Source organism: Myotis yumanensis, unplaced genomic scaffold (assembly GCF_028538775.1).
Source record: "Myotis yumanensis isolate MYYU_CA2020_CCGP unplaced genomic scaffold, mMyoYum1.0.hap1 SCAF_4, whole genome shotgun sequence".
NCBI lineage: Eukaryota > Metazoa > Chordata > Mammalia > Chiroptera > Vespertilionidae > Myotis > Myotis yumanensis.
Window position 1 is genome coordinate 104,068,327 of NW_027223755.1, and position 23,074 is coordinate 104,091,400.

A 23,074-nucleotide genomic window follows, 5' to 3' on the forward strand; every position below is an offset into this window, starting at 1 on the left:
GAGGAAGGGGAGGGATAGAGTTAGAAACATTGACCAGCTGCCTCCTGCACACTCCCCACTGGGGATGTGCCCACAACCAAGATACATGCCCTTGTCCGAAATCGAACCCAGGACCCTTCAGTCCACAGGCCGACTCTCTATCCACTGAGCCAAACCGGCTAGGGCCTAAAAGGATTCTTATCTTGCTTTTTTTTTTTTTTTTTTTTAAATATATTTTATTGATTTTTTACAGAGAGGAAGGGAGAGGGATAGAGAGTCAGAAACATCGATCAGCTGCCTCCTGCACACTCCCCACTGGGGATGTGCCCGCAACCAAGGCACATGCCCTTGACCGGAATCAAACCTGGGACCTTTCAGTCCGCAGGCCGACGCTCTATCCACTGAGCCAAACCGGTTATGGCTTCTTATCTTGCTTTTAATCTTTTATTAATTTTGACATTTCCCCCTTGTAGGGAGTGGCTATAAGGTCAAGCCTAGGACTTACATGTGGCAGAGCCACATACAAGTCCCAGCTTGGAGGGCAGAGCCCTCCTAGCTACAATTAAGTTTGACCTTACAGTCCTCCTTTGTTCCTACGTAGCTAATGGACTGTGGGAGGTGCAGCAAGTGCTGCCAAAACAAGGCTTGAGTAACGAAATAGATTTGCAACTCTCAAGAACATTGTAAACATGTTGACCACTCCCCTTGTTTTGCTTTGTGTGATCTGACTATAAAATAAAGCTTCAGCGTACAGGCTGTGTCACTGTTTCTCATCCAGGCTCAGTGATCCTACCTGGCCCCAACTGTATTCTCTTGCCTGTTTTCTTTAATCCTTCACCGCCCCTCCTCAGGTTCACCCCTGGCCGTGCTGGACACGGCTCACTCCTTTTGATGGCGATCTTTGAAGGCATAGCTGATCAGTACCCAGGTCTTCCAAAATCAGCAGCCTTTTGTCCCTTGATGCCAGGAAGGACCTCTTTAGGGCATCCTGTTGAATGTCAGAGGGAAAATGCATGGTTCAAATTGCTCGTGTCCAGGTTCAATAAGCAACAGGTGCAAAGTTTAACAGCAAAAAAAAAAAAAAAAAAAAAGGCAAAATTAAAAACATAACAAACTTAGTGTATCGGATGGTTTTAAAAGAGGAGCTCAGACCTGAAAATAGAGAACTAAAGAGTCATTACATTATAAAAGTTGAGGGGGAAGTTCCCCATAATGGCCATTGATGTTCTAAATTACTTTTTAAAAAAATATATATTTTATTGATTTTTTACAGAGAGGAAGAAAGAGGGATAGAGAGCTAGAAACATCAATGAGAGAGAAACATCGATCAGCTGCCTCCTGTACACCCCCAACTGGGGATGTGCCCGCAACCAAGGTACATGCCCTTGACCGGAATCAAACTTGGGACCCTTCAGTCCGCAGGCCGACGCTCTATCCACTGAGCCAAACCAGTTAGGGCTAAATTAATTTTGGTCATAGCAGTCCATTTAGTTAAAATTTTCATTAAAGATCATGGTTTTCAAAATATTTAAAAATATTTTTTACTGATTTTTATTTTATTTTTTAAAAATATATTTTTTATTGATTTCAAAGAGGAAGGGAGAGGGAAAGAGAGAAATATCAATGATGAGAGAGAATCATTGATTGGCTGCCTCCTGCATGCCACCTTTTGGGGATCAAGCCCAAAACCTGGGCATGTGCCCTGACTAGGAATCGAACCTGTGACCTCGTGGTTCATAGGTTGATGCTCAACCACTAAGCCATGCTGGCTGGCTATTTTTATTGATTTTTAGAGAGAGAGGAAGGGAGAGTGAGAAACAGAAACATCAATGTGAGGGGAAAACATGGGTTGGCTGCTTCCTGCATGCCCCCTACTGGGGATGGAGCCAACAACCTTTTGGTGCAAGGGACGATGCACAACTAACTGAGCCACACCGGCTGGGTGGGACCATGGTTTTTAAACATAAATTTGGCTAGAAGCCCTGTAGGAGGAAAATATTTAAATACCTAAGACCCCATTTTTTAGAGGCTTTTCTCTAGAGAAAGGGCCCAACCTGGCTAAAAAACTCAGTTAGCTTAGGCAGCCTGCAGGCTGAAAAACAACCAGTTCCATTTAGAAAGTCAGATCCAGACCTGGCCGGGTAGTTCAGTTGGTTAAAGCATCCTCCCCTTATACCAAGATTGTGGGTTTGATCCCCAGTCAGAGCACATACAAGAATCAACCAATGAATGCATAATTAAGTGGAACAACAAATCAGTGTTTATCTCTCCTTTCCACTCCTTCTAAAAATAAATAAATAAAGCCCTGCCGGGGTGGCTCAGTGGTTGAGGGTCAACCTATGAACCAGGAGGTCATAGGTTCATTTCCTGGTCAGGGCACATGCCTGGGTTGCAGGCTCAATCCCCAGTAGGGGGTGTGCAGGAGGCAGCCAATCAATGATTCTCTCTCATCATTGATGTTTCTATATCTCTCTCCCTCTCCCTTCCTCTATGAAAACAATAAAAATATATTTTTAAAAAAGAGCCATTTGATCCAAAGGAGAAGTGGGTCAGGGCCCCAGGCTGAAGCAGCTGATTCAGAAACCCAACTTGAGGTAGTCAGACATAGGCTGAGAAGCAATGTAGTTCTATTAGAACAGCCTGCTTGGGAAAGTGTAGGGAGCGGCTCTAGGGTCAAGCCGCAAACAAGTCCCAGCCTAAGGGGCAGAGCTCTCCTAGCATAATTAAGCCTGACCTTGTAGCCCTCCCTAATTCCTTCCTAAGTAGCTAATGGGCTGTGGGAGGTGCAGCAAGTTGCCAAAACAAGAACATTTGTATACATGTTCATCTACTCTTGTTTTAATCAGACTATAAAATAAAGCATCGGTTTGCAGGCTGGGTCTTTTGTGTCCTCATCCAGGCACAGGAGATATACCGAGCCCCAGCTGTATTCTCTTGTCTGTCTTTTCTTCAATCCTTCACTGCCCCTCCTCAGGTTCACCCTTGGCCGTGCTGGTGCAGCACAGGGTCTTCTCTGGACCCCAGATGAGCCCTCACTGTGTTGACAGCAAAGTCTGCCAGGTATTCCTTTAGCAAAAATAATATTTAATTGGAAATAAAGACAGGATTGCAATACAGTCCTTGCCACCATAGTGAATCAGGTGCAAGTTCGTGGGTAAGCAATAGGGAGGAAGTCTTTTATGGAAGGGAAGAGGAAGTGTGTGGTAGGGTTGTTATAACCTAGAACTCCTCTTTTAGGGCTTTCTGTCACCACATAGGGCATTTAGAGCTCCTCCAGCAGGACTTCCTGATTCCTGTCCAGGTTAAAGACTAGCATTAATTTTGAATCTGGCTAGCAAAAAAACCCCACGAGATTTATTTTGTTTTGGTTTGTCTATATTTATTTTGTTTAATTGCAGGTTAGCCTCCGGAAAGTTTATAGGTCTTGGGCTCCAGAGTAAAATCAGAGTAGAGACTGGCTCCGCCGCTTAGACAACTGGCTTGGACCACCCTACCTCAGTCTCCTCTAGAGCGGATTTCGGCTCCCATCCGCCCCAGGAACTACATTTCCCAGCAGGCCTAACGCCGGCCCTGACGTACTTCCTCCCGACACCCCCCCGCGAAGGGAAGCAGCCGAGTGTGCCCGAGACCGACGTGACTATCCTTCGTCGTCGCCACCGCTGCTGAATTGAGAGACCTTGTCAGGGCCGTTCCTGCCGCCCCCGCCGGCCACCATGTCAGCCCAGGCGCAGATGCGGGCCCTGCTGGACCAGCTCATGGGCACGGCCCGGGACGGTGAGTCGGGGCGGCCAGCCAGGCGAGGGGCTGGGGCGGGAGTGAGGCGAGGCCGCCGGGCGGCCTGAGGTGGGGGCCGCAACTGTCTGCGCCTGCGCCCTCCCCTCCCCCACGCGCCGATGGCCGGCGCCGGGCCTTTGTGCGAGCGGGTTCGCCTGGCAGGCGACCTCGGCCGGCTTTTCTCCCTCCAGCGGCGCATCTTCGGCGAGCTCCTCCTCCGAGCCCGCTCCGTCAGTGGGGCTCCATCCCCCTTCCCCACGTATGGTCCTGCCATTTCCAACCGGGGAGTTGGCGAAAGGCTGGAGCCACCATGGGCTCCAGGTCGCCGGCAGCTTGGGAGAAGCTACACCCACGGGAGCCGATGGCCCTCGAACTCCCGCCGTTCTTGTTCGGTACCATTGCAAGGGGAGCCGTAAATTGAGCTTTTCTTACGAGGATTCCTGCCGAGTGCTTTCCCACGCCCACTTCCCGCTTAGGAGAGGCTCTGTTTAGCCAGCGCTTGTCAGGCGTTAGGTTAGGTTGTATTGTAGGGAGGAGTGCAAGACCATGATGGTTGTCTCAGGAGAAAGGGGTTGCATCTTTGCAAAACTATTTACCTGCTGTGGTTTGTGTTTCCTTTCCTACTGAAGGAATGAAGTTGTAAGTTCACACTGGCACATTCGCAGGGCTGTGCAAATTCTTTGCACTGTATTTCATAGGTGAAAACGTGCTTTTTAGCTTTCTTTGTGTATTGAGTTGCTTTTGAATTGCTTCCCATATTTTTATTTCATACAAACTGAACAATTGTGGCCCCTCTATTTTATTTATAAAGGTTCAGTGTATCTTTGCCTGCCTACATCAATCTGCAAGGGAGTTGCAGAAAAGCCTCATGTTCATCGAGCCGTGAGTCACAACCAATTTCTAAGCTGTTATAACAAAAAAGTGTTTGCTTTTTTTCACAAGTATCTTTAAAAGTGTAGTTTAGAAAGAGAGCATTTTCAATAAGAAGACACTACATTAATCCTGGATGCTTGCAAATCCTAAGATATATTCCTCCTTTAGTATTACACAGCTCTGTGTCCTATACACAGATTAGCTTTAAAATTTGTCACATTCCACTTTGCCTTTACTTTTATGTATCATTCCCCTGACTTCCTTACTGCAGGTTGGGCAAGAAAACTTTTCCTTTAAAACTTTTCAACAGCGGGCATAAAATTCTGCAGCTGAGGTCTTGAAGAATGCAGATGGGTACAGTATATGTTGGAACTCACAGTGTGTATTGACTAACCTAGTTCCTTTTTGCCTTTTTTTTAAAGTTTTTTTCTTCCTTTTTTTTTAGTATTGTCTTGTTAACAGTGACTCCCAGGTGCCAACTCTTCTTTTTAAAGGGTGGGGGTGAAAAGGGGATAGGAAAGACTAGGTCTAGATTATTTATTAGCGGTAGAGTTTGAAAGCTTTCTTTGTATTTTTGAGCAAAATGCTGCCTACACATTTTGTCCACAGCAAAACGATTAGATTAATAAATAGCTTTTGTTGGTGGAAACTACCAGCTATAGGTCATACGTGGTGATTCATGGCCCTCTGATTAACATGGGTTTTGGTATCATTGCCCACATGTATGTGTGGGGCTAGTGGCCTTTTGGTGCTCAGCCTTTTACTTCTGACTCCTTGACTTCTTTGGCACAATGATGGAGTCAGATCTTATTAAATGTGATTCTTCATGATATATTTAGCATCAGAAAACTGCTGTATTCCACTCCAGTTGTAAATATCTCTAGATCAGCTTTTCAGTGTATTTGGTAGTCTGCAAATCATCCAGGTGACTTGTACCAGATATGCTTTTGTATTTAACGTGGTATTGTCTTATTTAAAACCACAAATAAATTTCAGGAGATGAAACCAGACAGAGGGTGAAGTTTACAGATGACCGAGTCTGCAAGAGTCACCTTCTGGACTGCTGCCCTCATGACATCCTGGCTGGGACGGTAGGTGCATTTGGGGGGCGGAGGGAGACATCACAGAACGCTCAGGCTGGGGTGCTGTGTAGGCAGTATAAGTTTTCCAGGTTGAATTCTGTCTTCCTTTATCAGATAGAAATCACCTTTATTGCCCCTTCAAATTATAGGTTCTGTTAGTAAATGGAATTGTTTTTAATAAACAATTTTTTTAAATAGGTTTTTATTGCTTTTTCAAAGAGAGAGGAAAGGAGTGAGAGAGAGAGATGGAAACATTGATGAGAGAGAGATGATGGAAACATCGATCAGCTACCTCCTTCACACCCCTTACTGGGGATCCAGCCCACAAGCAGGGCATGTGCACTGACCTGGAATCACACTGCGACCTCCTGGTTCATAGGTTGACGCTTAACCACTGAGACAAACAGGCTGGGCAAAAGTTGTCAGGTTTTTGTAGAGTCAAACAAGATAACATTTCTTCCCTGAATTTTGAAGTTTTCTAAAAATCAGTTGGGCATAACATTGATTTTTCTAGTTTTGTGTTATGCCAACCTTTCAAGAAAGTAACACATGATTCAATGAATATAAACCCCTAAAATTTTAAGTTCACTTCAGATGAACAAAACAGATTAGTGCTAATTTTGTAGAATGTGCATTTATTCAAAATTAGATAGGATTTAAGAAGACTAAGAAGTGTAGGATCTATAAAGATCAGCACCATTTTAAGATTTCGAAGCCACCTCATGGATATAAAAACTGTCTTTTCATTTTAAGGCTCAAATGTGCATGTACTAGTGAACGTTTTCTTTGTGATTAATCATTGCTTTATTAATATCATTGTGGTGGGAAACTGCTTAGGTGTATTAAATCTTCTCAAGCTGGCTCTTCTGACAGCAAATAGGAAATGAATGCCAAACTTTGTGACTCTTACCTGGGGCCTGTCTGCACTTTGATCTTGTGTAGGAAAGCATTATAACTCTCATTTGCTGCACATTTTTGTTTGTGTTGCTCTTTGTGTACCAGAGAAAGTCAAGCAGAATTGGCTAATTCAGAGCCAAAGGAATCCATTAATATAGATGTCTGGCTTCCATTAGTTATAAACAGTTCAGCTGTAGAATACTCCTGTAGGAGAAGTTTCATAACCTGGAATTGTTGATAGATCTTAGTGGGAGAAGTTTGGAGACGAGGGACATGCATCAGAGTGAAGCATTTCAACCATGTTTTTCTTTTTCTTTTTTTAATATTTTTTTTATTGATTTCAGAAAGGAAGGGAGAGGGAGAGAGAGATAGAAACATCAATGATGAGAGAGAATCATTGGTTGGCTGCCTTCTGCACGTCCTCTACTGGGGATCCTGCAACTGGCCATGTGCCCTAGACTGGAATCATACCTGGGGCCTTTCAGTTTTCAGGCCAGTGCTCTATTCACTGAGCCAAACTGGCTATGGCCAACCATGTTTTTCTTAATCAGATCCCTGTGTAGCATTGTCCCAGAATGCTGGTGAGAAAAATAACCAGAATGAGGCCATTTCCTACCAATGTTTATTGTGTTAGGTATAGATTAATTCACCAAATATTTATTGGACACCTACTCTCTGTGCCAGGCATTGGGGATATGGTGCCAATAAGACAAAGTCTTTGCTCTCATGTAATGGAAGAGAGCATACAATAAATAATGAGTGGGTAATGGACTGTTCTAGATAGGGTGATAAGGTAAGGCCTCTTAGGGACATTGGAATAGAGACCCTTATGGTGAGAAGGAACGTGTGCCTGGCTTTGGGGGTATAGTGCTCTGAGTAGAGGATGGAGATGAGGACAGCAGGAATGCCACTGGTGTATCTGGACAGGTGTGAGTGGGGGGAGGGAGGCAGAGGCTGTGGAATCATTTGAGTTATGAGAAGCCATGGACTGATCAGAGTCATTCCTGTGTGGGGTTGGGCAGGGGCACCTCAATAGAAGGAGTTTGAGGAGGAGCAGACTGAGGAGAAGGAGAAAACCCAGGAGACATGTTCATGTGAAGATGCAAATCTCAGGAGTTGCCGAGGATCGATTAGGACAAGGATTGGGAATTCAAATGGAGGTTGTAGTAAAGGTTGAGCCTCCTTGGGTGTGGGCTACATGGAAGTGGAAGGTGAGGGGTAGGGTTGAATGGTGGGTCTTATGGGGAGTTTGTGTTAAATTGGAATGATTGTAATTCTTTAGAGTGGAGCTGCAAGATGAACGGGGTTATAACCTTCAGCCTGCTAAGGGCTACGCCAGGCCCACATTTTTGTTCAAAACTATATCCTGTCATTGGGGTAAGGCAAAGAGGAGTGGAAGTAATACTTGTATTGGGGCCTAATGGGAAAATATAGTATTGGTTAGTAAGTTTGGGAGAGTAAAATAGCTGGGGGGAAGGTAGTATAACTTGTCTCAGTGGAAGAACTTTGTTTTCCAAACGTTCTGGAAGAAACCTTTAATGTCTTTTCCTGTTAGCAGTGTCAGATGATTAGTGAGAACACAGGTGTTTGTGCAGTGAAAACGGTCTGACAGGCTGGATTTAACAGCCACTTGGGATATTTTGGAAAGACCTAATGAGTGTGGTGTTTCAGCTGTTTGGTGTTTAGCTGCCAGGGTAATTGGCCAGTACTTCCCTGCCTCCTTGGCAAAGCGGAAAAGATACTTCCAGAGAGTAACCATGGCACCCAGGCCTGAGGGCTCTCACCCAAAGGAAGACAGTGGTGAGTTTTGCTTCATTTGTGGTTCCCTAATGTAAAAACTTTCTTGGCATTTGGAAGTTTTTAGAGTGGAAATTGATTTGCACTTAAAATTTTTAGCACTTAAGGTTTTAGTGCTTCCTGTGGTAGTTACTTCATTAGCTTTTATTTTATTTTTTTAAAGAGAGTGGAAGGGAGAAAGGGAGGGACAGAAACATCAGTTGGTTGCCTCCTTTACACTCCTCGATGGGGATTTAACCTGCAGCCCAGGTACTTGCCCTTGCTTCTGACCGAGAATCGAATCCTTGATCCTTTGGTGAGTGGGCCAATGCTCTAACCCAGTGGTCGGCAAACTGCGGCTCTTTGGCCCCTTGAGTGTGGCTCTTCCACAAAATACCACGTGTGGGCGCACATGTACAGTGCGATTGAAACTTCGTGGCCCATGCGCAGAAGTCAGTATTCTGTGGAAGAGCCACACTCAAGGGGCCAAAGAGCCGCATGTGGCTCACGAGCCACAGTTTGCCGACCACTGCTCTAACCACTGGCCAGGGCAAGACTTCATTACCTTTTAAGTATTTCTGATAGCTGCCATTAATTTTTCAGCTAAAGCACATAGTTTCATTTGTGGAAACTGTATTTTAAAGAATCTTAATTGGTACTTAAAAGAGTGAATGAAGCAAAAGTCAACTTTACAGGGACAGTGATTCTAGTTGCAACTTTGGCTTTTAGAACCACTATTGCTCTACCTCTAGATCCCCTGTGTAACCAATATACATGAACTATATATGACTTTAGAGTAAGAATAATGAAGGAGAAAGAGGTTTTAGCATTTAAATGTAAGAGTCAATCTTTGGTAGAAATGAAGATAAACTCCACACTAGGCAGCTCACTCATTATTACTGTTACTGGTGATATTGAAGGGGATATTTTATTTATTTATTTATTTTTTAAATATACTTTTATTGATTTTATAGAGGAAGGGAGAGAGAGATAGAAATATTAATGATGAGAGAGAGTCATGGATCAGCTGCTTCCTGCACACCCTGACATGTGCCCTTGACCGGACTCGAACTCAGGACCCTTCAGTCCGCAGGCCGACGCTCTATCTACTGAGCCAAACTGGCTAGGGCTGAAGAATATTTTGCTAGTGAAAATGGCACATACCTTCTGTGAAATAGGGCCCAAGAGCCAGGCACTGTGAGCCTCTCTAATTTTCTTAAAATGTTATGATTTTATAACCCGTGAAGGTTTTGATATCATTATGAACACATTTTGAGCTCAAAGGAGTTCTGGGTTCCATCATTTTTTGTTACTAGTTATGAGTTGTCTCATTGGATGTTGGGTTTGTTAACTTGAACTCTATTACTTAGTAAGCATGATTCTTAGCATACAAACTTCCCTGTTGCTGTTTAGATGTCAGAGGCGGTGTTTGTGTCTGTGCAGTCTTGTACTCAGGATTTAGATAAGAACTGTGCAGGGTTAATTGTTCTACATGTGCTGAAAACACATAATAGCACACCAGGCTAGTCTTACTGTAACACAGGTGATTTGTTTAGTTAAAGAGCCTTTTGTTTCTCAAAGGGGCAACTGAGTGGCCCAATTATATGTCCAGGATCATTTACCAGGTTAGGAAAATGGAGGATTCATTTGGCTCTGAATCTGCCCATTCTGCTTTATTCCCTTTGGTATACTAAGTGCTGCACAAAAGCCAAGTGTTAGGTTGTGTTGTAATTGCCAAAACCTGATTTCTGTCTGCCCTTTCCTTTTCTTGTCTCTGCAATTTGAGCATCTTGAGTAGTAAAGATTGCGTGAAGGAATGCCTAGAACTAGAAGCTTGTTGCTGTCAGGACACTCGGGTTTTTTGCCACCCCCATCCCTAATTCTGCTATTAAAAAAATAGATATTTTTTTTCTGTGACTGATGCAAAAATAAAATTGGCAAAATTAATTAATGTGGTTTTCATGTGTCCAATTATCTCTGGGTCTAAAAGAGATATGAACTTTACACTATTAAATCCATCAGTTCTGAGTATCATGTAGTCACGGTGGTAAAAGAAAAATGCTTCTCATCCATATTCTATTTCTTAATTTTCTTATGCTAGATTAGTATTCAAAAAAGTATTGTTTATATTGGTGACAGTTGAGACACCAGAGCATGTGCTTTCTAATGGGTAGATGTTTGTGTGTAAACTTCTATTTGTTTCTTACAGCGCATGGATTTAGGAGAATGTACCAAAATCCACGACTTGGCCCTCCGAGCAGATTATGAAATCGCAAGTAAAGAAAGGGACCTGTTTTTTGAATTGGATGTAAGTTTTATTTGGTGTTCATTAGTCCCTATTGTGAAGAGCCAAATATTGAACTAACAGGAATAATGCAACATATGTAAGTTATGAAGCAAACAAAATAGATACTTGTTATTCCATCACTCTAGCTGAGGACTGGAACATGGCCAATACCATTTTGTGTCTGCCTGTATGTCTCCCTCCCCAACCCTATTCTATACTTTGTGTCATTTCCTTTTAAAAATATTTTTATTACATATTTTTTATGATTCCTTGAAGATATGTTTATTCTTTCTTGTTTTTGAGGCTTTATATAAATGGTTTCATTTATATAAACAGTTGTTAATAACTTTTTTCGTTCAATGTGTTTCTATTTACCCATTTTGCTGGGTATTGTTTGTTTTCATTGTTGATCGAGTATTGCCCAACTATCCATTCTTTATTCATAGACAAAATTAGTGGGTTTTTTTATTATTATGAAGAGTATAATGAATATTCTTGAATATCTTCTTGGTGCATGTGTATAAGGATTTTTCTAGGATATATTCTATTATCTAGGATATATTCCTAGGAGAGGGAGTTGGTAGTTTGTAAGGGATGCACATGTTCATCCTTTCAAGATAATTCTTTTCTTTTTTCTCTCTATTGTTTGGTAAAGTGGCAGAATCAATTTACACCCACAATAGCAGTGTATACATCCTCACCAACATTGGTATTATCAGACTGTTAAATTTTTGCAATTTATTGGTTATAAAATGACATTTTACAACTTTTGTTTATTATTTTCTTCCAAAGAAACCTTTTTAAAACCTTTTTTTTTTTTTTCTGAATTTGTCCTCGTTCCCTCTGTGATACCGTGGATATCATGATAATCCATGCTGCATGTCAGTTTATGTACTTTGATTCTTTCCATGCTACTACAACCATTGTAATATCTTAGATTTTTTTCCCCTATAAGGCGAGTTTTTACCCCTCCCCTTTTGAGAATGCATGATTTAGAGTTGTTTTGTTTTAACCCCCCCCCCCCCCCCCCCCCCGAATCCTCCAACACTATTATGACCAGAAGTCATTAGAAGGGTTTGATGCCATTCAGTTTCATGAGTTGAAGACTGAAGGAAGCCAGAGAAAAATGAAACCCAAGGAAAAAATTTTTCCCCTCAAAGGACATTTTAAAGGATATAGTTGCTGGAGTAAATTCTGGCTAAGCCAGTAGTCTTAAAAAGTGATTAGAATGAAGGTTTTTTTTTTTTCAAATATATTCTTTAACAGCAGTGTGCTCTCAGCATTGAATCTTTGAATTAACAAAAAATGTCTAGCAGCAGCTCAACTAACAGATGGGACTTGGAAATGGTAATTTTCTATATTAGTTTTAATTCTTCAATAACCTAAAAATAATTATATAAAGAGGCTATTGCCTAGGGACATCAGGTTTTAGTAAACTGATAAGTATATAGAGAGGTATAGGTTGAAATGTCAGTTTTAGTTAATGTATTATTTAGTTAATGTATTAGAAACCTTAGCATTTCTATTAAGTCAGAAGGTCAGTGTACTTTTTAAATGGCCTGATTAATTTAATGTCAGAGAATAGAAGAAATTGAGACTACAGAAAGAGATTGAAATATTAGTAGTAATTTAGTTTATTATGAAGGGTATGTGTTCAGTCAGAGTAGAGAAGATGGGTTTTTAATGAACAGTGTTGGAAACTGTCAGTTGGAAAAATACCAAGTTGGAGCCCAAAAAAGTTAATTTTGTTTTTGTCATCTTTAGATGTTATAAAGCCTAGAAGCTTTGAGAAAGATGGATGCATTAGTCTATATGAAAACTTAAGATACTATCTTATGAAAAATTTTCATGCATAAAATAAGACAAACTGAGGCAAAATATTTGTATATGTGATGATGGGCTAGTTTCCTTTATACCAGTGGTTCTCAACCTGTGGGTCACGACCCCTTTGGCGGTCGAACGACCCTTTCACAGGGGTTGCCTAAGACCATCCTGCATATCAGATATTTACATTACGATTCATAACAGTAGCAACATTACAGTTATGAAGTAGCAACGAAAATAATTTTATGGTTGGGTCACAATATGAGGAATTGTATTTAAAGGGTCAGAAGGTTGAGAACCACTGCTTTCTACAGTAAGTCTTCTGTGACTTTAGTGAAACGATGTGAAAGGAAACCAATTTTACTGTAGGCTAATAGTAGATATAAGCAACAGTAAAGTTCCTATAGCATCTCATGGATGTTGAATGAAATGATGTTATTCGAGGACCTGCTATATATATAAAATTCATCATGATTGACATAGCTCAATAGAAAACGGGCATTTCCCAGCAGGCATCTAATCCTATAACAGGTGCTTACCTTCGCTCAGAACTAAAGAGATGGGGAGTTAACTAATCCTGATACACCTGGATAATTAAGTATCTCAAGGTGTGAAAACACGTCTACCAGTGCCAGTTGTGAGAGTATATCTGATTGAACACTTGCATATGTACTAAGATAAATTTGCTCCAGAATATTCTTATAGCATTATAACTGCAGAAAGCAGGAACCAAGAAGACTTCCCTCAGTAAGGGACTGGCTAGATTAGTGGAATGATCTATAACTGTGAAAAGAGAATTGAGGTAGTTTAGTGTATGTTGATGTGAAATTACCTCTAAGATTAAGTAGAAGAGCAAAATGTGGTATGATGCTTCCATAGTGTGTTTTTTGTTTTGATTTTCAAGAAGGGAAGGTGTTTTATACTCCTTGACATGGTCACTCTTGTCTTAGTTGGAGGGCTAGAACAGCTCAAAAGACCTTTTAGTGCTGTGTGAAAATTTACTGTAAGCGGGAATTACTTTTTCTTTTAAACCACCCCTCCCACTATCTCCTTAAAAATAATTTTGATATTATAGAAAGCTTATATTAAAATGTTTGATAACCAGTACTGTGAACACGTGGAAGGGAGGCCTTCTGCTCTGAAGCATGAATGGTAACTTGGAGCAGCCGTCTTTGTAGAAGGGCAGTCTTGTCAGGAACTGTCAGCATGTCCAGTGAACATACATTGTATGCTCCTCCCAGAACTCTACAACTGGGAAGGTATCTTGGGGATTTGCGCAAATGAGTACACAGAAAAGAGGCTTGTTGAAACTTTTTTCAGGGGGAAGAAAAGAAGCTATGATGAAACTATTATTAATGGGGGGTTGGCACACAAATTGTGGTCCTATCATTCTGTTTCGTGAAGTTTTAAGTAGGTATCTCTGGGTGTTAGGGAGATTTTACCTTAAAAGGTTTTTTACAGTAATGGCTTTATTTTTTAAAAAAATATATTTCTTTATTGATTTCAGAGAGGAAGGGAGAGGGAGAGAGAGAAACATTAATGAGAGAGAATCATTGATCAGCTGCCTCCTGATCTGGTGATTGAGCCCACAACCTGGGCATGTGCCCTTGGTTGGAATCAAACCTGGGATCCTTCAGTCGCAGGCCAATGCTCTATCTGCTGAGCCAAACCAGCTAGGGCCAGTAATGGCTTTAGATATAGTTCATATGCCACAGAATTTGCCCTACCTTAAAAATTTATATTAAAAGTTTTTTCTCAGAATATAAATTTGTTAAATTAATTTGATGAAAATGATTTTCGGTAGGTAATATATACTCACTGTTACAGATTCCAGAGCTCTAGAAGGCTCTGAGACTTTTCACATGGAAGTCTCCCCTTTCTACATGACTAGCCATCTAGTATCTGTCTGTTGTAGCTTTCAAAGAACACTTATTCAGAATGCATTAATTCTCATAGAGGCTAGTTGTGATTTGGGGGATGGGGGGGGGGGGGTGTTTCAGAATTGCAATTTTGGTAAGCAGAACACATTAGCTTTTTGACCAGATTTGGTTAATAGACCCACTTTTGATAGACCCTGCTGATGCCTCATGATCTGTTTGTTGGCACTTAGCTCCCAGGCTTGGGATGCATTAGCTCCCAAGTGTCCATATTGAGGTTGGTTTCTGGAAGGGCTGTAGTGTGATCATCACTGTTGGGAGATAGACACATGTTTCATTTTCACAAGTTGTGAGCCATCACTAATCCATGATTTGTTCTCATTTTTCTTAACACATTTGTGTAGCTCACCAAATGTTTTGGTAGAATCTCTTCATGGTTGGCAATATTTCTGTGAGGTGGGTCAAACATTTACCTCCAAAGTCTCTGAAAGTTCTGTAAGTTTAATATTCTTTGCCAGAATTAATGGAAGTGGCAGCATGTGATACTGAGTAGGAGAGGAATCAGATTCTGTTCAGTAGATCAATCAGGGATATTTAGGAGTTGTTCTTTTTTTTTTTAAAATATGTTTTATTGATTTTTTACAGAGAGGAAGGGAGAAGGATACAGAGTTAGAAACATCCATGAGAGAAACATCCATCAGCTGCCTCCTGCACACCCCGTACTGGGGATGTGCCCGCAACCAAGGTACATGCCCTTGACCTGAATGGAACCTGGGACTCTTCAGTCCACTGGCTGACGCTCTAGCCACTGAGCCAAACTTCAGGGCTAGGAGTTTTTGTTTTTGTTTTTTAACCCGGGATATATTACAGAGACAGCTGACAAAAAAAGTATAACATATTGTTTTAATATTGAAAAAAATTTTAATCAAATATGTTCAATATAGCAGGTATTTGAATTATATTTTAAATCATTTTTATTTATTTTTAAAAGATGTTTTTATTGATTTTAGAGAAAGAAGAAGGGAGAAGGATACAGAAATAGAAACATCATTGATCAGCTGCCTCATGTACACCCCCCTACTGGGGTTTGAGCTCACAACATGGGCATATGCCCTGACTGGGAATTGAACCAGCTACCTCTTGGTTCATGGGTTGACACTCAGCCACTGAGCAACACCAGCTGGGCTAAATCATTTTTATTATACAAGAGGTGTTTTTTCAAAATAGGTTGTTGAAGTCAGATCAACATGAAAGTTTTGCAATCCAGATGGTACTAAGATACCCATGCCTTTTGTTTATTTTAGAAAAGAACTCTTTTTAAAACTGGAGTTCATAGTTGATTTATTAATTCATGATGCAATGGTTTAAAGGAAAATTACCTTAAAATAAGAACTAATCAGCCCTTTTTACAAATTTAAAATACTTAGACTTTCAGTCATCTCTAAGCAATTTGTAAGAAATTGTCCTAAAAGAGTATTTACCTATGTATGAGAAGACATAAGATGTTTATTGCTATAATTTTTAAGTAATGAAATTGAAAAATCCCAACTACGTTTTTATTAGAGGGGTTGCCATAGTTGTGTTAAAATACAGTGAAATACTACACAGCCGTAGATCATAGATGTGTACATTGATGTGAAAAGTATAAAAAGTAAACTTGCAAAACCTGTTTAGTTGGAATTAAAATTACGTGTTTTTATATACTTTTCAAAATTTTATTTTTCAGTTGCAGTTTACATTCAATATTATTTTGTATGTCAGGTGTACAGCATAGCAGTTATACAATCATATACTTTACAAAGTGGTCCCCCCAATATTTCATGTACCCACCTGGCATTGCGCATAGTTAATACAGTACTATTGACTATATTCCCTATGCTGTAGTTTACATTGCGCATAGTTAATACAGTACTATTGACTATATTCCCTATGCTGTAGTTTACATTCCTGTGACTATTTTGTAATTACCAATTTATAGTTTAACACAATTTAAATGGGTATATACCAAACTCTTAAATGGATAGTGCCACAGCGAATGCTCTCACCATGGTGTATCAGTTCCAGTTTTCACATCTTCACTGACAGTGAGTTGTCAAAAACTCTGGGTCTTTGTCAGCGAGAGACCCAAAAGGTGTAAAAATGTATTTCTTTGTGGGCTTGACAGAGTTGTCATCAAGGTATTTCTTTGTGTAGGTATTCCCTGCCTATACCCTCAGTTTGAGCGTGATGGACAGGACTTCTGGCACCTTTCCACTCAGGAGCCACCCAAAACTCAGGTGTTTTATCTGGGAGAAGGTGCCTACCATTAGCTTCTTCCATCCTAATGGAGCCTCAACCTGACCATGCTAGGACCAGACCTTGCTTTCTTGAGTGTTTTGTCCAGGAATTTTCTAGGAAAGGGCATGTAATACTTGCTATTAGGCACTCTATGTAAATGCATTTCTTGCAAGTTTCTCAACTTGAACACTGGCAAATAGCAATGTTAACTCATTAGTTTAACCTATGGAAAAGTTACAAAGCAGTACATTTCTTAAGTATCCAGATGTTGAAAATGTAAATAATTTGTTTCTCTTTGATTTAGTGTAAATACAGTTGACATTTTCTTTAAATTGTTTTGTTCTGTGATGTTCTACTTGACAGGTTTCTAGAACAACACACCATGTTAACTAATTTCGAAACTGTCTTAATATACCAAATGTGACCAGTTCTGATTATACCTAGTTTTTCAGTCTTATATATGCACAGTATAACATATATATATATATATATTTTAATAGTTATATTTTATTTTATAAGTCAGATATCCTGGGTTACAATCCCTGTGTCACCTTGGGCAAGTTATTTCACCTGTTTCTATTCATCTAGAAACTGGGCTGGTGATAACTCTCAGAGTTGTGAGGATTAAGTGTAGGGAGCTAAACCACAGGGGTCCTTGCATACTACTATCACTTAGTAGTTTGGAACCTATACCTCAGCTTCTTCATCTGAGAAATGGAAATAAATCCCTGTACAGCTATTTTGAGGCATGTGTGGAACAGGCATCACTGTCCATTGGCACATGTTTGCTGTGACCATTCTGACAACATTGTTTTGTCTCAGGCTCGTGGATTGCTGGCTGGTGTCACTGCTGCTGGGCAGGCAGAATCAGAAACAGCACAGTCAGTCACAGACAGTCCTGTGTGTGAAGGGACAGCCTCCTGCAGCAGCAGTGAGACCTGTGTGCCGGTGCTGCGCTGTGCTCAAGTACCTGTAGTAGTTCATGTTTCCTCTCATCACCCTTGAGTTATGAGAAGTTGGATGACTTTCTAGTAAGTTGTGATTAGGACTTAATTTTTAGATGCAAATACCTTTTTTAAAAAAAACCACTTACTGAAATACATAAAAGAATACCACAATAAATGGTCATAATACAATGACCCTGGAAAGGGTACCTCACTTTATTTTTTAAAAATATTTTTATTGATTTTAGAGAGAGGAGAGGAGAGAGAGAAATATTGATGAGAGAGAGAAAACATCAATTGGCTACCTTTTGTACACCTCGTGCTGGGGATGGAGCCTGCAACCCAGGCATGTGCCCTGACTCAGAATTGAACCAACAATCTCTTGGGCAGGGGTTGACACTCAACTGTTGAGCCACACCATCTAGCAAGAGTGCCTCATTTTAAACAGCTTTTTAAAGAGCAATTTTTGTACAGTAAAATCAGTCCATTTAAAATTGTGCATTTTGATTGAGCTATGGAACCTCAAATGTATTTCAATAAAGTTTTTTATCGTTTTTAAAAATTTTCAAAGCTATTGAGAATCAGATCTATTTTTCATGGCCTTTTTAGTTAGTTTTCTAGTATAGAAGAAAGTGGCTTAATTTAAATATTAATCTTTCAATTTTCTGCTGAGATGTCTGTAATAGAATTTAATCCATTATAGCAATTACTGTTACTATCATGTGGAGAGTAATCAAGTATTTCAAGAAATGCAACATTAAAAAAAAATCATTTAGACCTGCTCTTTGATTTCACTCTGATATTGAGAAGCACATTGAAGAGAGGGAGGGGCAGTAGAAGCTGGCAGTTAGTCCTGGCCGGGTGGCTCACTGGGTTGGAGTGTCATCCTGGTCAGGGCATAGACCTAGGTTATGGGTTCGATCTCTGTTGGAGGCCTGTACAGGAGGCAACTAAATGATGTTTCTCACATCGATATTTCTCTCCCACCCCCCTCTCTCGCACTCTCTAAAATCAATCAAAAACATCTTCGGGTGAGGAATTTTTTTTTTTAAGTGAGAATTTAAAAAAAGAAAAGGAAAAAACCTGGCAGTTAAAACACCTCTCGGTCTGCCTATTCTATTTTGTGAAGTGAACTGTTTAGTTTATAACTGATCAGAAGTCTGATTCTGGACCCTGCCAATTTGGATTCTACTTAAGATACAAGTGGTTTCTCTGATTGGTAAAGACACTGGCACTGTCGTCAGATGTCTATTCTCTATTGGGCCCCTGGGTCTGCCTTGGTTGTGAAATGGCTCTATTTGTGTAGACATGAGAGGGGCTCCGCTCCAAAGTCTCAGTGCCTGTGTGTGGATGAACTGGGGCATCTCAGGCTATTCTCTTAGGAGCTGTTGTCCTAGGTGAGCACAGATGGTATGTGACCCATATCAGCTCATTGGAACTTTGATCCTGGTGAGTTCAAATTTGTCCGCACAACTGATTTACTCTATATTTTTCCAGGAAATACAGGCAAACAAATGCCAATCATTTGCATTCCTGATTGTTTGATTTGAACATAGTAAAATGTTATTCTAGTGTCAACCGATCCTTGTGGAGCACTTTCTCAATAGCTCACCTGCTCTCTCCTGGCCATCTTTGGGGGGAGTGATATGGATTACCACCACTTGGTCTGTTGGTCTAACTTTCATCTTCCTTGTTATCATTCCCACCCAAAATTTTCTTTTCTCTCTCTCTCTCTTTTTTTTTTTTTAAATGATAGATCATACTGTCTGACCCTGTCATCCATGGCTATACTTCCTTGCTTTCAAGGTGATGCTGACATTAGCAGACTGGCTCATGGGTATAACTTAGGAGATGCTGCTTATTACTGGTGGTAGCCTGAAAGTTGGACAAGTGATTTCCTATTTGTATGTATGTGAAATTAATGTTGGGCCTTTGACTAGTATGACAAATTAACTGCTTAGTATACTAGTATGTGACAGCTTGTTAATTAGTATTTTATTGTTCCCTACCAACTCTCTCCAGAGTAAGCATTTAGATTTCTAGAGTTTCTTTTCCTTTATCTCTTTGGGTAAGTAGTCTACCAGTTTTCCTGGTATTTTAGACAGTAGGCAATAACTAAACGTATTCACAGCTCTCAGTAATATTTGTTCTATTGTTTTGTTTTGAGGTGGAAGGGGGAGCTCTACCCTCAGAACATGAGGGGTAATATTTGCGTGGCTCACAAAGACCAGTGAGTACATCATCTGCATTTCCCACAGCTCACCAGAGGAGGGCTCTAACACCAGTTTCGATCCAGCCTTTTCTGTCCCTCAGAGAACACTATTATGGCCAAGTGTTGTAATTTTCCTTAGTATTTTCTTGGAAATGTTGAGGGATGGGGTACCTATTACAAAATTTGGAAATAAATAAATCAGATGAGAAGACTATGCTCCTGAATGATCATTTGGTTTAACAAAGCCCCTTGATTTAATGTGACTATGGATGTGTTGGCTGGAGTGTAGTTTCAGATCTTCCCACTGAACCTACAGGCTTTAAGAAATCAACCCAGGAGTATTTTCCTGTCGAACAAATGGGTTCTTAGATCATACATGTAATTGATCCCAGCTTTCTGCTTCTCCTGAGCTAGGCGATGGATCACTTGGAGTCCTTTATCGCTGAGTGTGATCGGAGAACTGAACTTGCCAAGAAGCGGCTGGCAGAGACACAGGAGGAGATCAGTGCAGAAGTTTCTGCAAAGGTATGTTTGGGAGGTTTTCACCTTGAGTTATTGGTACAAATCACGGTCTGGTAAGAACTGGGCGGCCGACGGACATACAGCTCAACATCAGCACTGATAGTGCATCTTTGGGGTGGACACTCTGCCTTGAGTGTTTCCAGTGAAAGGGTGGCTGTCAGTGAGCTCTCAGCTCCCAGGAGCTACTGCTGCTGTTCCTGCCCCCACCATACATACTTTTTAAAGTTTGGGTTTTTAGTATCCCACATAAACCGGAAATGGGAAGTGAGGAAATGTTTGAACTTTAGTACATCCATATCACGGAATGAAGGTAGGTCTGTATATAATTGGCCTGGGTGTCAGCTGCGTTACTCTTCTGTACTCCCTGTTTAGTAGAACTAAAACTGCTTATTGTTTTTTCCCTTTCAGTTTTGTAAAAGCATTTCTTAGAATATATGCAGTTGCTAACTGGTCCAAAAGTGCTGTTTTATTTCTGAAAGTAAATACAAATAATTAGGCATTTTGCTTACAGTATACGTTTCATGTATTTAAACATAGACATTTTATTACTCTTACCCCAAAATATCGAATTGTGTAGGAGTCATAAAAAGACACAGCCTAGAAAATAACCAGTGTTGATCCTTGCAGCCATATTGGAAGTGACAGAGATGCTGCTGCATCTATTGAAACATGGTGTACAGGTTTAGTTTATGGTCAGAGTCTCAGTGTTGGCAATAAGGATGTTGTAATTGTCACAATTTATGTGAGCCACCAAGGATCTTTAACTGTTCTGTTTATTTTCAGTGGAACAGACCAGAAATTCAGCAAGAGACACACTCATTTTCTTTGTATTTGTTTTTTAGATGCCTGTTTACTTGATTGTTTCTCTCTCCCCTCAGGCTGAAAAAGTACATGAGTTGAATGAAGAAATAGGAAAACTTCTTGCTAAAGCTGAGCAGCTGGGAGCAGAAGGAAATGTGGATGAATCCCAGAAAATTCTTATGGAAGTGGAGAAAGTCCGTGCAAAGAAAAAAGAAGCTGAGGTTGGTGAGAAAAATGTCTTAGAGAAAGGGGAAACTGAGTAATTCCAGAGAGTTGACTCTGGACTGAAATTTAAGCCATGCCTCTATTTTTGAATCTTAGGAAGGAGTTAAAATAAGGGGAGACATTGACAGGATCCCAGTGCATGCTTAGGCTTGTCTTTCCTGTGCCCCCTGGGGTCCCTTTGTAACCTAAGACCAGTCACTTGCCTGATCTGAGCATAATTCCCATGTGTGAGGTTCCATAGAGACCAGTTTTACTGCTTATTCCTGCAGCTCCCTGGGGAGTTGGTGGGCTGTGGTGGTTTTATAGCTTGTGTGACTGGACCACAGTTGTATTGCAGATTGCTGTAAAGAATGAAACCTTTGATGCTGCATCTTCGGTAGAGAGAGCCTGTGCAGGTTGGGGTAGCATACAAGTGGTAGCGGCCTGGGTGCCAGGCCAGGACACACTGGCAGTGTGGTAGCGGAACAGATCAAGGGCTCAGTGTTTTTTTCACTGATAACAGTTTTCTTACTAGATTATTTTATCTGTTGGAGACCTTGTTCTTGAATCCTCACCACTACAGTTGGAAGTGGCTTGAGAATGGTAGAGCCAGAGTGAGACAGGGTGTGCTCACCAAGCTTCAGCTCAGTGCCAGGCACTTTTTTAGTTGTGAGCAAGCTGGAAGAGGCCCTCCAATGAGGGAGATGGCACTGGAGAATGGGTGGGGGCGCAGACAGAAGAGAATGTGAACAGTTGGGTAAGATAGATTAAGAAGAAATGGGGTCTGAATTTGAGAGTGACTTTGGGTTGTATGGGGTCTCCAGGTAGGGTAAGTTAATCCTGAAGGCCACTTGGCTGAGATCCACAGACTGAGAAGTTTATCAAAGTGGTGGGGGGCAGGAGGGCCAGGTAGAGATGAGGAGATGGCATATAGGTGCCTCGGTGTAGGTCTGGTTTTGGTTGTCACTACCTCTGGCTCAGCATGGTATACGTAATAGGATGGTGCCAAGGGTCATGGGTGTTAGAGCAGTGCTTGCTGAAGGAGTGACACATTGAAGAGACAGAGCAATGGGGTTACTCGTGATGGGGCTGTCAGAACACCTTTCCATGGTGCCCCAGCAGCACAGGCTGGAATTGAGGTCAGCAGTGTTTGTTGGAAGGTGGTGCTGTGATAATGCTTCATGCACCTGTCACCAACATCCCCTTCAGTGATATTCGTAGGTAATATAATCCGTTCTTGAACGTAAAAGAGAGACAAAAGAATTCGCAATACATATCTGATGTTTTTGTATATAATTGCTTAGATTGATCACACTAAAAGATAAATGAGCCCTGGCCCCTGTGCTCAGTGATTAGAGCATTGGCCCAAGCACCAAAGGGTCGTATGTTCATTTTAGTCCTTTATAGGAACTAAATCTCTGTATACTTAAATGGGAAATTTGTGTTTATACGTAGTACAGAGTTAGGCTCCCTGAGTTGCTGCTGATAGCTCAGCTGTACCAGGAAGACCAGAGAGTTAGGAGAGACCCTCCGTGGCCTCTTACCACACACTGAAGGCCAGCTCTTCCTGCTTCAAAGAACCAAGCAGACACCAAAGCCTGTGATGGCTCAAAGATTTACACATGGGCTAAGGTAATTGTAGATGTGGCGTTCACCACATGGATGTCTGTGGACAGCTGGGACGGGACCAGGATATGGGACACATGGCTGTTCATGCCCAGGACTGCTAGCACCCTTGCTCCTGC

General features: G+C 41.1%; 1 protein-coding gene across 3 annotated transcripts in view; it reads left to right on the top strand.

Moving 5' to 3' along the window:
- The first annotated feature begins 3,596 nt into the window (after positions 1–3,596).
- The window catches only part of LUC7L (LUC7 like), a 31,559-nt gene continuing 12,081 nt past the window's right edge, over positions 3,597–23,074 (top strand). For 2 of the 3 annotated variants that reach the window (XM_070413397.1, XM_070413398.1), the window contains exons 1-5: positions 3,597–3,753; positions 5,623–5,717; positions 10,591–10,689; positions 20,217–20,327; positions 21,203–21,346. In XM_070413397.1, the coding sequence (XP_070269498.1) occupies positions 3,693–3,753; positions 5,623–5,717; positions 10,591–10,689; positions 20,217–20,327; positions 21,203–21,346 (510 nt within the window). In that variant the 5' untranslated portion in view covers positions 3,597–3,692. Of the gene's footprint in view, positions 3,754–4,564; positions 4,636–5,622; positions 5,718–10,590; positions 10,690–20,216; positions 20,328–21,202; positions 21,347–23,074 lie in introns of all 3 variants that reach the window. The other variant, XM_070413399.1, reaches the window with a different exon arrangement.